A 14,466-nucleotide genomic window follows, 5' to 3' on the forward strand; every position below is an offset into this window, starting at 1 on the left:
CTATATAAATACATAAGGCCACGCCGGGGCTATATTTAAAGGTCTGCAAGGCCAGCAGCACAGGAAGCAGACGCCAGACATTAATAGTTAAAATTCATAAAAGTCAGATGAGGAGGTGAAGATATTCCAGGCTGCCTCGCGTCTTAACCCTCTCCACACCACGTCGCCCTCCCAGTCCTTCCCTCCATGGTTTAGGGCTATTAGCAGAAGGCAAAGGGGTCTCTCCTCACCCCTCCTCCTCCTCCTCCTCCTCCTCCTCTACTGATCTCTCCATTCCTCCTTTGCTCATTCTCCCACTTTCCTTCTCTCTGGAGGAACTGACACTCAAATTAATATGAGGTTTCTGTAGAAATGGGTCAGCACCTACGATAGTGGGATCAGGCCAAGAGTGTGTGTGTGTGTGAAAGAGAGATGAGGAGGAACAATAGAACATTTTACCTGTGTGTGTGTGTGCACCAAATTTGTATGTGCATTTCTACTGGTTCTACTGGGACGAGAGGGCCGACTCTTCATGTGTCATGTATGAAGTGAGAAATAAGAAAACGTGGGGAAGAATGTGTGTATTCCTTGTACTTGAATCGTTCTCTGAGTGATTCCAGTGTGGGTGAGTCATTTGGCTCGACCACAGTGTTTAGCACTACAGTAAACCCCCCCCCCACAGCTTCTCTCATTGTGGTCGCCACAAATCTCGGCAGGCAACTAACTTGGGTCGTAGGAGCTTCATCAGCGAACACACAGACCACACATTTACTTTGCAGGCAATTAGCAAAGCTGATTGAGTCACAACCGCAAGCCCACACTATCGCTCTCTAAATGCGCTGCTTCTCATTTTCACCACCATTCAAACTAAACTACAAACAACGTGGTTAATTAGTCTGGTTTCTATCTCTGTTTACTGATATTTACATTAAACGGTGTTCGTTTGTTTTGGTTTTTTTAAAGCATTTAACTGAGTCACTGTGGAGCACGTGCAGTCAGCGGCGTGTCTTTACCTTCCACGTGGCTGTGTTTCTCCTGAAATAAGCGAACTTCCGCGTAAACCAGTTGTAGATTTCATTGAGAGTCAACTGTCTTTCCGGGGACTCCAGAATGGCCTGAGGACAGGAAGAGAGCAGAGTGAAAGTCAGAGTGGGAACACAGATGGAGAGAGAGAGGAGAGATCAAAGGGGAGACTTACATGACGTATGAGAGAGGCGTAGGTAAAGGGAGGCCTGACATCAGCGTTCTTGTAGAACTCACAGTTCTGAGCCAGCTCTGAGAGAAACAAGACACGACCGTCAGAACTCAGCAGTGTCGTGTAAAAGCAACTAAATCAGAATGTAGATGTTAATCGATCAAATTAACAATGAAATAAAAATATATTCATCTAAGATATGTCTAGTTTGTCTGACATTATTCTTTGTGCCTCCACACCATTTGAAGTAACATGAATTAATCCACATACTTAAATATAATAGCTGAAATTAAAACTATAGCTTTAGCTCAGTACAAATACGAGCTGACAGCTAAATGAGACTTAATGAAATAAGTGCTTTTGCCGGGAAAAAAGAACCACATTAGTGCTTGATTTAAAAAAAGAAACAAAAAAAAAAGAAACAACATAATTTGAATTTATTATAAATCAGTTAATCGATCAGGGGAAATGTCTACCTGAGGCGATGGGGGTGCAGTATTTGTCGGAGTTGCGCCGACGTATGGGCCCGACACCGTGCGTGTGGGAGTGTGAGTGCAGGCTCGAGGAGCTGATGACCGAGGGTCCCTGGCGCAGTGGCGTGATGGGGGTGGCAGCCGAAGTGGGGGGGTGGGGTAGACCCTCTGGGTAGGCATCGCTGTCCCGCTTCAACAGGGAGCCACTGGAGGCCAGGTTCAGCTGGAAGGAGTCATAGATCGACACAGAGATCTTTAATTTCACTTTTTAAAAACAGAAATACAGATTAAATATAATAATCCAGTTTAAAGGTGAGACATTTTCCATTGCAGGTCAAAGGGGGGCTACGTTTTCTTACCTTTTTAAACATAAAAATGATAGTGTTTCTGTCCAAAGTGCAAGGGGTAGATTTAGTGCAGGGACATGAAATGGATTTTTTATATGTTTACCTTAAAGGTTCACCATCTGCTAAGTGCGGCTGCTGTTTACAAGGAAACGTGGTTCTAGATAAGATCACGGTCAGGTGATACCAGTGCATTAGATCATTTGTTTGTGCCACATACATAATACGTCTCTTCCAGGAATATGTTTCAAAACAATTGTTTTTTAGCTTCCAGTTGCACAAGAATATGAACACAGTGGCAGAACGGCGCTCTGCCAGTCTCGCTGCACATGCGTGATGAAACCACTCTCGGGCCAAGAGCAACTATTATCTGATAATAGAGAATTGTTCCACCCATTAATTTGAAATGATTTAACCTCGAGCAGTATGGAGAGCTACTGTATATCCAGGAAACACCACTGATGTTTAATTCCCGCTCACATTAAAAAAATAAAGCCATCAGCACTCCCTGAGAATTTCTGTCTAGTACCAATTCCCCAAAACCAACCGACATCGGCGCTCAGAACCACACACACTCATATATACACACACTAAACATGCACTGTACATATATATATATATACACAGAACTGGCTGCAATTAACCCTGAGCCTCCAAAAACAAAACCACACGACAGCATGTTTGTACGAAGGGAACGCACACGTGCACTCGGAGATGGCAAAGTCTTCACGGACTAATGTGGCCCAATTAGGCAGAGCCTTGCACACGCACGCACACTCATACACACAAAACCACTACTTGTGGTCTCTCTGGGACAGCCATTGTAGGGATGCTAGTTTAGGACTAATTAAAACCGCAGTCTGTGTGTGTGTGTGTGTGTGTGTGTTGCCTTTATGTATGTAAAATGTGTGAATTGCCATCTCTTTACTCTGCTGCCCCCTCTCCGTACCATTTACACTGACTGGAGGGGGCGGGGCTGTTTAACAGGTACTTCATTAACGCCGCAACCCTGCCACATCACCACGGCAACAGTCGAACCCTGTTAATTGAGGCCAAGCTTTGTTTCCATTCCTGACGCTCCTCCCCTGCCCCTCCTTCTCCAATCCCTGACCCCCAAGGCTCCTCTCCAGTGGTGTCAGAACACGCCTCTTCCTGATTTGCCATTAGGTGTTAATGGCAGCTGATCCCCCTGTGATCAACACATCATCCAGACTCACAATACACACACACACACGTTGCCATTCGGCTGCACCCATTTAAATCCCCTCAAATTAAGACACTCCACCTCTAATTGACAATTAATTTCAACATCTTCATATTTTAATAAGACTCCTCGTCAATCTGAATAATGAAATATTCATTAGATGCCGCGTAACAACTTTGCCAACCAGTGTGCACACACACACACACACACACAGTACACACATCATATTTCTTTCTGTTTCATTGGCACATGCTGAGAATACTATGAGCGATCACTTTGGCTTTTTTTTCTGTCAGAACAGCTGAACAGGAACAGAAAGAGAAGCTGAATCAAATGTAAAACTGGGCTTCGACTCAGGCACAGTTTGAATCCGTGAATGGCCGGAATTTATGGCTTTCTCTCGGGCCCCGAAACACACTGTACCATGAGAAGTTTGACGCGCAGAGGAGAAGAAGGAGAAAGAGGAGAGGACGACGAATAGGAGGTGATTTATAAACCCTCGTTGGTCAGTAGAGGGCGCAGATATCAAGCTAGACTGAAAACCGAGGGATGATAAATCCCAGGAAGGTTAAGCAGTAAAGAAACTGATAAAAAAGAAGTCTGGATATGAATAAGATATAACAGTGGGAGCTCAGGGTCAGCGGGTGAAGAAAAATGTCACACAATATAGGGTTTAAAGAGTGATTGTGAACTCACAGGTTGGTTGAAAGGCTTTGGCTCTGAGGGGCGCATGTGCAGGTGGGTCATCATGGCCTGCAGTCGTTCGCTCTCTTTCGCCAGCTGTAAAACACACAGGAATAAATGGCTGCACACACACACACACACACACTTTTTTTGTGAAATTTACACAGAATTACAATTACTATTATACCTCAGGCAGAGAGATGAATATCAGAGTCAGCCTGCCTCTGCACCCGCAGCTCTCTTACACACTTACACTAGCCTGCAGACACACTTGTTCCCATTTGACACTGTTAACTGCCGTTTAATGGGTTCTACTGCAGCCTGTGGAAATGCTGCATGTGTGTGTGTGTGTGTGTGTGTGTGTGTGTTCTTTTTGCATTTGTGCGTGTGTGAGAACTGGAAAACAAACCTGCAGCATCCAAAAACTAAAGCTGATGTTTCCATTAGCACACTCACACACTGCAGTGAGGTGTGGCAGATTGCAAATGTGAGAAATATGAGTCTCTGTGGGTGTGTTTACTTGTATTTGTTACCTCATTAGGACCAGTAGTTCTTTACTGAGGCAGAAACTCTTTGAAGGAGCTGGTTAAGTTTAGGGCTAAGAGTTGAATTGTTCGGGTTAGGCATTAACTGGTTAAGGTTAAGATTAGAGATGATCTTTTGCTTAAGCTCTCCAGATGAAAGTTGCACAAACCTGTGTGTGTGTTCTTGTATTTATATCTTTGTGAGGTCCAAAAAAAAAGTCCACAATTTTAAAGACCTTTTTAGGGTTGATCCTAGGGTTAGAATTGGGTTTAGGTTAAGGTTAGGGTAAGGGTATGGGGAATGCATTATATCAATGATGTGTCCTCACTGAAACATAAAAACAAGTGTGTGTGTGTGTGTGTATAGAGTGGTGGGTTTCTTGTGGACTGCTGGGGGATGAAGTGACATGTTAGGGAGGGAGAGATGGTCGTCCTGATGTGATGTGACACCAGCTGCCTCTCTGTCACTTTATGTTCCCTGGTGGCGGCGTGAGGGGCTCAGCTAAACGCTGTTTACTACCACAACCAAACACAACTCTCGCCCTAATCCGAGCCCCACCCCCACCCCAACCTCGACACCCACTGTGCGAAATGTGCTCAAGAAAAGAGGAAGACACACAAGTACTGTATTTTTAACTTTGTTTGGAACTTTTCATATGTACCGTTCACTTCTGATCCCGTGTTGGTTTTGCTTTAACTGGAGCACTCAGATGTTTCAAGAGCGTCGCGTTTGTGAACCGCTGTAAAAAACAAAGCCTGGTCCTCCACTTTCTAGCTTGTGTCTTCCTCTCGCTCTCTCTCTCTCTCTCGCGCGCTCTCTCCTCCCCCCGCAGCCTCGCTCTCTGTTGCTGGTGACCAGAGCAGCTTTATAATTGGAGCAGCGATGGCAGCTTCCCTGCCGACTGCTCCTTTTAAATTACAAGCTCCACTGCTCTCCATAAACTCTGCCCTGCCTCAGACAAGTTACTGCCATTGACTGGCTGAAAAAAAAAAAAGTCTTTGTGACTTTGTTTGTGAGAAATAAGTGTAAGACTATGAGTGTGTGTGTGTGACTCACCTGTATCTCCAGCTGTTGAACCACCTGCATCTGGACTCTGCATTGAGCGGTGCTGCGGTCATCCAGGGCGTGCTCATTGTTCAAGTGCCTGGAGGCAAAGTGGAAAAACGAGAGGATCAGCAGTCGTTCGTTTAAGGAATAACTTGATATCCACAAATAAAGAGCATCAAGATCAAAGTGCAGCTGGTCCGAATCCAGTGATGATTTCTGAGTTACACTTAAGTCAACACACTTGATGATGAAGTTACACAATTCGGCCCCTCTCACGTTTTTATAAACTGAATTATGAGCCGTTTCAGTAACACATAAATAAATCATAATCTTGGAGGTTTATTTTGTCTAGTGGAGGATGCAGCAGCTGTGTTTTGTGTGTGTATACTTCACTGGTGCTCAGTGAGGCATGATCCAAGACAACCACCTGGATGTGAGCTCATGTGTTATCACACAGCGCCTTATCTTAACACTTTCTGTTAGCTCAACTCCACTCCACTTATTAACACTGGTGTGCGTGCGTGCGTGCGTGTGTGTGTGTGTGTGTGTGGCGTGCACAGATGTGTGTATGTGTGAATGGCGGCGCTGTTTGTTTCCTCCAGTGTGGGAGGACCCAGGACCTTCTGATCTTTCCCAGTGCACCCCTCCCTGTCTCCCTTCCTTCATCCCTTTCTCCCCCCCCCTCTGTCATCACCAAGGTTATTCACAGGTTGCTGCTGCTCGCCCGGTGTGTGTTTGAGTGGGTGACATTGTGGTCGGGGAAATATCAGAGTGAGTTTTCATGTTGCTGTAAAACTTCTAATCTCTGTAATTGTCAAAAAGCTGCTTCTCTGACAGGCACAGTGAAAATGAACATCAGGAACACTGCGTGTTGTGTGTGTGTGTGTGTGTCTTTAAGAAGTATAATGTTAGGCAATATCAGGCGAAGACTAGAAATGAAACAAAAACAATGATGTCATGGCATGGCTAATCCAGGCAGATAGACGGCTCAACACAAGTGCACGATAATAATAACAAAAACATGATCTCACCCCTCTCTCTCTTTCACTCACTCTCTCTATCAAGTTATCTCTCCGTCTTCCCCACATGTACTTCTGTCCACTCACCCCTTCCACTCCCCGAATGGCTATGATTCACACTCATTCCAACCCAAATCTGCCCCCACACCCCCCCAAAACCCTCCCCTCTCTCTATAGCCGGGCCATAAACAGTAGCAGGGTTTTTTTTTCAATGTGTCCCGACAATGAGGCTCTGTTTACTCCTCCGAGTGCTGGCAGACAAGGCTTTAACCCACATTACACCCAGCTCCACCGACCACAACCAGAGTATTATACCAGAGGACAAGGAGAAGGGAGGGAGAAGAGGTGGGCAGAGAGAGGAGAGGAGAAGAAAGGCCTCAAATAGTGGAGTGTCCCCCTCCTCTGTTCTTCTGTTCTACCCTTCTCTCTCCCGGGGCGATGACTAAAGCTGGCTGGAAGGGAGCACACTGTCGGACTGACAGAATTATCTGTCACTGACTCTATTTTTTTTTTCCATCTCTCTCTTTTTCTCTCTCCCTCTTACACACACACACACACACACAGACAGACACAAACACGCTATCACTCTCTCTCTCCTTCCATCTGCCCTGGGGCTATGTGAAATGAGACACCAAACAACAGCTTTCCTCTCCAAACTTTCCCAGCCTGCCTACGAGCTTTGATCTGACTGTCCGATGCCATCGCAGTCACCAAGCGCACATCTGTGATGTTATGTGTGTGTGTTGGTGTGTATTTCATCACCCCGGCTTATTAATATCCCCACTACTCAAACAGCTAAAAGTTCCAGATAATTAGAGTTAGAGTTTGTTTAGGGCTTCATTAGAAGCTCCAGAGGCAGCCGCGGGGAAATCCACTGTACTGTGTGTGTGTGTGTGTGACAGAGGAGGAGTGTCAAGGCCAGACACTGCATCAGCATCCACCCAAAACTGGCAAATAACAGCAATGAGAGACGTGCAGAATGAAAACAGCAGGAATATGGAAGCAGGGTGGGAATAAGTCAGAAGTAAGAACAACTGTCTATTTGCAAAAAATAAGATAAAAATCTGTCTGACCCTTTAAAACAGAGGTGTCAAACTAGCGGCCCATGGACCACATGCGGCCCACATTCACTTAAAATTATGTTATGATGAAAACACGGCCTGCAACTTCCTTTTCCTTTTATTGCTAGCAATAATTTTACAATAGTTATAATAATACATTCCGTTGTAATTATTATCAAATAACACATATATAAGCTTGGTTTAATATTTACTTTATTAGTTTATATTTATTTCTCTGTTTCTGATATTAGTTTTATTTTACTTCTGTGAAATATCAACACAGATATCTCTACTGCGATATCATGATGGAATACTGTGTGATCATTTTAAGCTCATATTGCTCACCCGCCACTGAACCCCTCCTGAGCAGACTAGGACATTTGAGTTTGACACCCCAGCTTTAAAACAAACCTATATGTTCACATGACTTCTTCTAGCTGGCATTAAAGTGCAAAAACATCAACAGTAAAATGTAAAAAAATAAGCTGAGGGACAAAGAAGATGATTGCGTGTAATGCTCAAAATAAAAATTTACACACAAGACACATGCATGTATGTATGTATGTATGTATGTATGTATAGGCCTGTGTGTATATGCTGTGTGTTCTACAGAGGGGGTGTGATGCAACAGATTGCAACTGATGAATTTGTGATGTATATCTCCAGTGATATATGTGACTGGCGCTCTACATTTAGCTCATACTGTACCTCCGCTTTGTTCTGCATCCTCCTCTGTGCCTACAGGTAATGTGAATAAGAGAATGTGTCATGTTTCTTCTTCTTCTTCTACAGTAATACTGGATGGTAGTGTTGTTGAGCTTTTTTTTTTTTAAAGTACAAGGTTTTGTGCTTTTTACCAAGTGATAAAATTGAAGAAAGTTGTGGTCTAAAGCAGAGTTTAGCTGTATGATCATTAAGAAATTTGGATACAAGTCTACACATCGACAACTGCAGATGCATATAAAGTCCCTTAAAGATGGTAAACACGGACAAAGACAGTTAAACTGCACCACAACCTCTTTTTCACACAGCACTATGACACATACAGGAATTGGAATGCAGGCAAACGATGTAATGAGCAGTTATGCATCAATTCCAAATCGGTCAATTGTAATTTACACATCAAATCGTTACAGGTACATCTCTATGGAGCATCGGTGCACTGTTTTCATCTGTTAATTCCAACCTACACATGCTCTTGTGGACTGTGCTTTCACAGTGGCTGTTTACTTACTTGATGAACTGTCCCATGTCCTCACACAACGCTTCACAGCCGGGCCACTTACACTCTCCGTGGCCGTAGAGAGGATGGGAGCTGGCGTGTTCCTCATGACTGCGGACAGAGAGTCACAGGGAAACTTAAAAAAGATGCAGCATTTTCTCTTTAACTTAAAGGCCCGGTGTGACGTGGGTTAAAATATCGATTTGGTGATATATCGTCATCCTTCCACATGCAACTTTATGCACTTTGTTCTTTATGTTGTGAATAAACAGAGAAATAGATATGGTGACTATCACTATATGAGTGTGTTGTATTGTGATATTATTGGTATCGCACATCGCATTGTGTGGTACCCTGTGATATTAGTGGAGCTTCATGATGACTGCAGATTTGAACAAACAGTGGACCCTGGCGTCAGAAAACTCCAATGGCTTTGGTTGGTTTGTCCATTCAGGCTTTTGTAGAAATATGGTGGTGCAAGTTAACAGCCTCCATAACCCAACACCTTTGTCTAAAGTACATGTAAAATGCTTATTCTCTTATTCTTACTCTAAACAAACCGTGTTATATATTAACTTGATTATATTCTTATACAAACATAGTAATGGGTTCCATTTCAGCCATTCCATTTAAGCCTCCTAAATGTTATACATTGGACCTTTATGTGGTCTAGATATAACCTACAGGAGGAAGTCTGCGACTGAAATAAGAATTAAAACGTTAATATGAGACAATAGGAGACACTTCCATGCACAAACATAGAGAGAGAGAGCTAACTGCAGCATCAACAGAGCCATCTGAGTCTGGTTAGCAGTCATTAGTTTGCGCGGCACACTAAGCCAAGTGCAGAGTGAGAGATAGAGCAGAGTGGGGTCAGTTACAGAAGCCAGGCAAATAAGGGAATTGGTCCAGCAACCTCAGAGGCGCATTATAAAGCCCATGGACCTTTTTTTCCTGTCCTTGGCGTGTGTTGTTGTGCAAGTGTGTGTCCGTGTTGGTGTGTGTTCTTCTTATGTTTCAGGAGTTGACACAGAGAAGGCACAAGACCAACCAGCCATGACTGATTGGCAGCGGCTGCCGTCATGTGCTGGTTGTTCTTTTGTGGTGAGCTCATGTGTATGTGCATGCTTGTGTGTTCACTGCTCATCTGTGCACAATAACGACTGTTTGGGTATTTTTATCTGTGTGTGATTATGAGAGATGAAAAATAATAGCGTCCGCATATGTGTGCGTGTGCGCACGTGTGTGTGTGTGTGTGGCAGGTCCAGTAGCACATGTGGTTCAAAGCTGGACCCGTGCCGGCAACTGCTGTCTCCATATATATGTACATGACTGTGTGTGTGTGCGTGTGTGCGTGTGTGTTTGTGGACTGGGATAAGATGGGGATTCTCCCAAATCAACATCAGAAGGTTGTCTAACAAAAACCATTTGTCTCGCAGATGGAAACGTGTCTCACTCTGCCTGTCGCTTTCCTTTTTTGCCTCTTCCTGATCACATGTGCAGGCTGGGGTTGAATATCTGTGTGTATATCTTGTGTATCTGCATGTGTGCCTCTTGTGCGTAGGTGTGTGTGTGTGTGTGTGTGCACTGGCTGTGGTTGAGTCAACTCAGACAGCAGACATGACAAACTTCTGGCAACCACATTCTGCTCCACATCAACCATGCAATAGTTGAGCGGGCTAACACAATAACACCACCCCTCTTTTACTGTGTTTCCATCATGGTACGGGTTTGGGGTGTTAAAGCCCTGGGTCAGGCTTGCGTTTTGACTCAGAGCAATACCTTTAACTTGGTGTGCGCTGTGCCTGATGGCCACGTAACGCGGCGTTGTACTGGTGCAATGACCACAAATGATGTCATCAAATGATGGTGGGTGGAGCTAGACTGGCTCCACCCACCATCATTCACGATAGTACTGTACCGTACCATTTTACTGGCAAAAAATGTAATGGTTGGGGCTGTTTAACGCCAAAACTATATGGACTGTACCAAACCGAACCTTTAATTACTACTACTACTATTGTCATGAGTTGTCCTAGTTTGTAATATTACCTCAGCTTGTTGACTGGTTTATTAACTCTATTGTTATTTCAGACCATTGAGTATGGCAATCACCTCACCTGGCGTCATTATCTCCTCCACACCTGTGGCTCCTTCCCCCAATTAGACCACAGTACATTTTAGTACCATTTCTTTTCCACAGCGCTCTGCCAGATTGCCTAGCATCTACCTTAGCATTCCAGCATCCTTAGTCATTCTGCCTGACTTGTTTTTTTGAACAACAGCCTGTTATTGGATGGTGATTTGGGCTCACCCCTTGTTGGATTTGTTTGCCTGTGTATTTGCACTGTCTTCCCTGTAATCTGATCTCTGAGAGTAAACTGATTGAACTGCGCCTTGCCTGTTACCGTGTTGTGCTTTTGGGAGTCATTACAACCACAGTCAAATCTGTTGGGATACCAGACGCACACTGTAACAATAGTGTGCGCCTGTGTGACATGTTTGATCAATTATTAAAAGCTTTTTTTTAATTAATACTCGCCGACCCATGCTGACCCCCTCCAATATGTGGTCAAAGGTCAGGGTCAACAATGAAACCCCCAGAGCAAGGACTGAATCAGTGCTAAAGGACACTTCGGACAACCCTCCTACAGTGTGTCGGTCTGTCTTGTCCACTCGTGTGTGTAAGTGTGAGCGTAAAATGTGCTACTCACTGGCTGGGGGGTTGGTTGCCTTTGGAGTAAAGGGGGACATGGTCGTCTCCGCTGTCTGCCTTGGTGAAGGAGGATATCCACTCAAACAGTCTGGCTCTTAAAGATGGAGACAAACCCATGAGCAGCCAACACCACAGCCCTGACACCGTGTGCATGCAAATACAAATACAACTGCCACATGCATCACACTATATCCTGCTGACAAATGTGTCTTTACAGCCCACTAAGACTGCCACCGTCTGTGTCTCCTCCTCCTGTGTCCACAACCCTCCCCTCCATACCATACTGGCATATGGTTGACAGCAAGCTGGCAGAACATAGTGAACCCAACAAGCCTGGTAGATGTTTACACCCTGAGGACGTGTGCTTCATGTGCATGTTTTGTAGCTGCATTTACGTGCATGGACATGAAAGAACAGCTGAAAACTAAACGCTTCTTTGTCAAAACACTCCATAGAAAAAGTGTGTGTTTATTACAAAGACTGGAGGTCACACAGAGGACAGACACGCCATCATGTTGTGTTACGTTTAAAGTGTTTTCACACACTGTACCTGTCTCTCTTTGGAGTGTGGCTCTGTCCGTTGGACAGGCTGTGTAGAGGGATGTGAGTGCTGACGGCTTTGGGGAAGGCTGAGGTAGAATTGGAGCTGTTGGTGCTCAGGTCCAGGCCTTCGGCCTGTTTCAGGGCCTCCTCGCTGCTCTGCACACCAGACACCTCCTTCCACAGCTGCTGGAGGTCTGACGGACACATAGCTGCAGGGAGAGAGCACACTGTTAGCTTAGAAGTGAGTCTTACCCGACAATAAATCTGTTTTTTTAAACATTTTGAAAAATGCTACTCGTGTCTCACCAAACCCTGAAATGATGACGTTCTCAAATGTCTCGTTTTGTCCACAAACATTGCTCAGTTTTCCTGATGACTTTGTCATATGGAGCAAATAAACCAGAAAATATTCACATTTAAGAAGATGAAACATCTGAGAACTTGTTTTATCGGTCCAGTGGGTAAAATTTGGGTTAAAATAATTTTCATTCAGTTCTAAATGTCAGTTCTCAGAGTTTTCAGCTTCTTAAATGCAAATATTTTTTCTGGTTTATTTGCTCCATGTGGCACTTGAGAACATCATCATCATTGTTGGCGATTCATTTAGTAATCAAATAATATTAATTAATTGTGGCAGGCCTAATCTACAGTATCTAAAATATCACCCTGAGATGACTGTGGCTAACACACATAAAACATCTACAGTCCTGTGGGACTGAATAAAGAGGAGAATGGAAACAAACAAAAACAGACAAGAGGTTAATTTCCGCTTGTTATTGTTTTCTTTTCCAGATATCCACTGCTGCTCAGCTATTTCCTAATCTCTGTTGGCAAACGCTAGTGTCCAGCAAGACCACTGCTCCAGTCACTAACACTATTTGTCTCAACAGGGTGGTAGTACATTTCAACCTCTTTCTTGTCGTAGCTTTGTTGTTTCTAATTTCACAGCGAGGGAGCGACCTGAAATGCCACATTGCCTTGCACACACACACACACACACGCACACATCTGTGCACACACATTCGAAGACTTTGCAGCAATCCAAATATTATGTCTGCATTCTTCTGGGCTCCCGCCAAAACAAGAGCTCTCACTCTGGAGGAATGAGGCGGTGTGTGCATACATTTTGGTATATGTGTGCATACATACATGTATTAGCCAAAAAAAATCCGACCAATCTGTGGACATATGCAGAGCGTGAAAGTAAAGTAAAGTAGTTAATGGATTGTTAGATGAAAGTGTTTCCTCTTTTTTTTTCCCATTAAAAAACTAAAAGAGAAAGAGAGTCTGTATTGTGCTAAAAGTCAGCATTTTAATAATAAGTGCAAAGCAAGCAGACTGTAAATGCAAAAAAAACAAAAGTATTTTGCGCATTAGTGTGAAAATTCACTGTCACAATTTCCTGCCCACAAGTGCTGACAGATGCAAAGTTTCTGAGAGGAACAGATGGAGCACTCTCGCCGGCTCACACGTCAAAAAATATGGTCTGGTTTTTAGTCTACGTCACATATAAGTGCGTAGTTACTTGGAAGGTGGCGTTTATGTCAGAAGTTGTTTCTTACAGTAAGATTCTTATGAACATCTGTACTTATTTACCATTCATACCATAAAAACAGGTTTAGGTGTAATGAAAAGTCTAGTGTGTGAATTAAACCAAATCAGGGGCCCCCAACCCAGTGTCTCCCCACCACTACCTAACCACCGGACACAGCGGTCCTTTGAGGCGGGGCAACAATTTGTGTGTGTGTGTGTATCAGTGTGAGTGTTTATGCATGCGTGTTTGTGTGTTTGTGTGGCATGGCTGGTCAGAGGAATGCTCTGCCTCACGCCTGGCTGAGCCGTCACAATGGACCAGCTCTATCACCCTGCAGGGAAATTCCACATTGATACAGGGAGGGAGAGAGAGAGAGAGGGAGGGAGGGAGGGAGAGAGAGAGAAGGAGAAGTCGATGCCAAAGCCCAATGTTTCCAACCGTCTGTGAAGAGTTACCATCCAAAACTGTGGCCCAAGTTTCATTGTTGTTTTCACCTTATCTAATCTATAAACTGTTAATTCCACTTGTAGTGCTGTAGTGCGGGGGGTTCCCAACCTGCAGGGCGGGGACTGTAACTGGGACTTGGGCAGGGCCCGTATGAAGCAATCCTAATGTATTTTACATGAGATTTTGTATTAATTTAACCCTTCAACGCAGAGTGTATCACAGACGACACGTTTGCACAAGCACACTTAGCATTACCATAATCACGCAACGGTTTGTGCTAGCAGCAAAAATTCCAATGGTTTCTCAAAGCTGAGAAGTTGTTTCAAATTTAACATGCAAAGTGCAGTGTTTTTTTCTAAATCAAGCTTTTGTTTTTTTTTAATTTTATATTGTTAATTCACTATTTTAACATGCAGTAAATTGTGAATAACTGCCAGATACTGAAAACTATTCTGGGAAAATGGGCAAAAGCA

The 14,466-nt window shown here is 44.0% G+C and overlaps 1 protein-coding gene across 4 annotated transcripts in view; it reads right to left on the bottom strand.

Annotated features, from left to right (window-relative positions):
- The window catches only part of foxp4 (forkhead box P4), a 92,341-nt gene that overhangs the window by 8,948 nt on the left and 68,927 nt on the right, over positions 1-14,466 (bottom strand). For all 4 annotated transcript variants that reach the window (XM_044023366.1, XM_044023367.1, XM_044023369.1 and 1 more), the window contains 8 exons: positions 12,020-12,221; positions 11,468-11,563; positions 8,766-8,864; positions 5,461-5,548; positions 3,892-3,975; positions 1,651-1,870; positions 1,178-1,254; positions 993-1,094 (listed from right to left, as the gene is read on the bottom strand). In XM_044023366.1, coding sequence (XP_043879301.1) covers positions 993-1,094; positions 1,178-1,254; positions 1,651-1,870; positions 3,892-3,975; positions 5,461-5,548; positions 8,766-8,864; positions 11,468-11,563; positions 12,020-12,221 — 968 coding nt within the window. The remainder of the gene's footprint in view (positions 1-992; positions 1,095-1,177; positions 1,255-1,650; positions 1,871-3,891; positions 3,976-5,460; positions 5,549-8,765; positions 8,865-11,467; positions 11,564-12,019; positions 12,222-14,466) is intronic.

The sequence above is a fragment of the Solea senegalensis genome, linkage group LG4 (genome assembly GCF_019176455.1).
Source record: "Solea senegalensis isolate Sse05_10M linkage group LG4, IFAPA_SoseM_1, whole genome shotgun sequence".
NCBI classification, from domain to species: domain Eukaryota; kingdom Metazoa; phylum Chordata; class Actinopteri; order Pleuronectiformes; family Soleidae; genus Solea; species Solea senegalensis.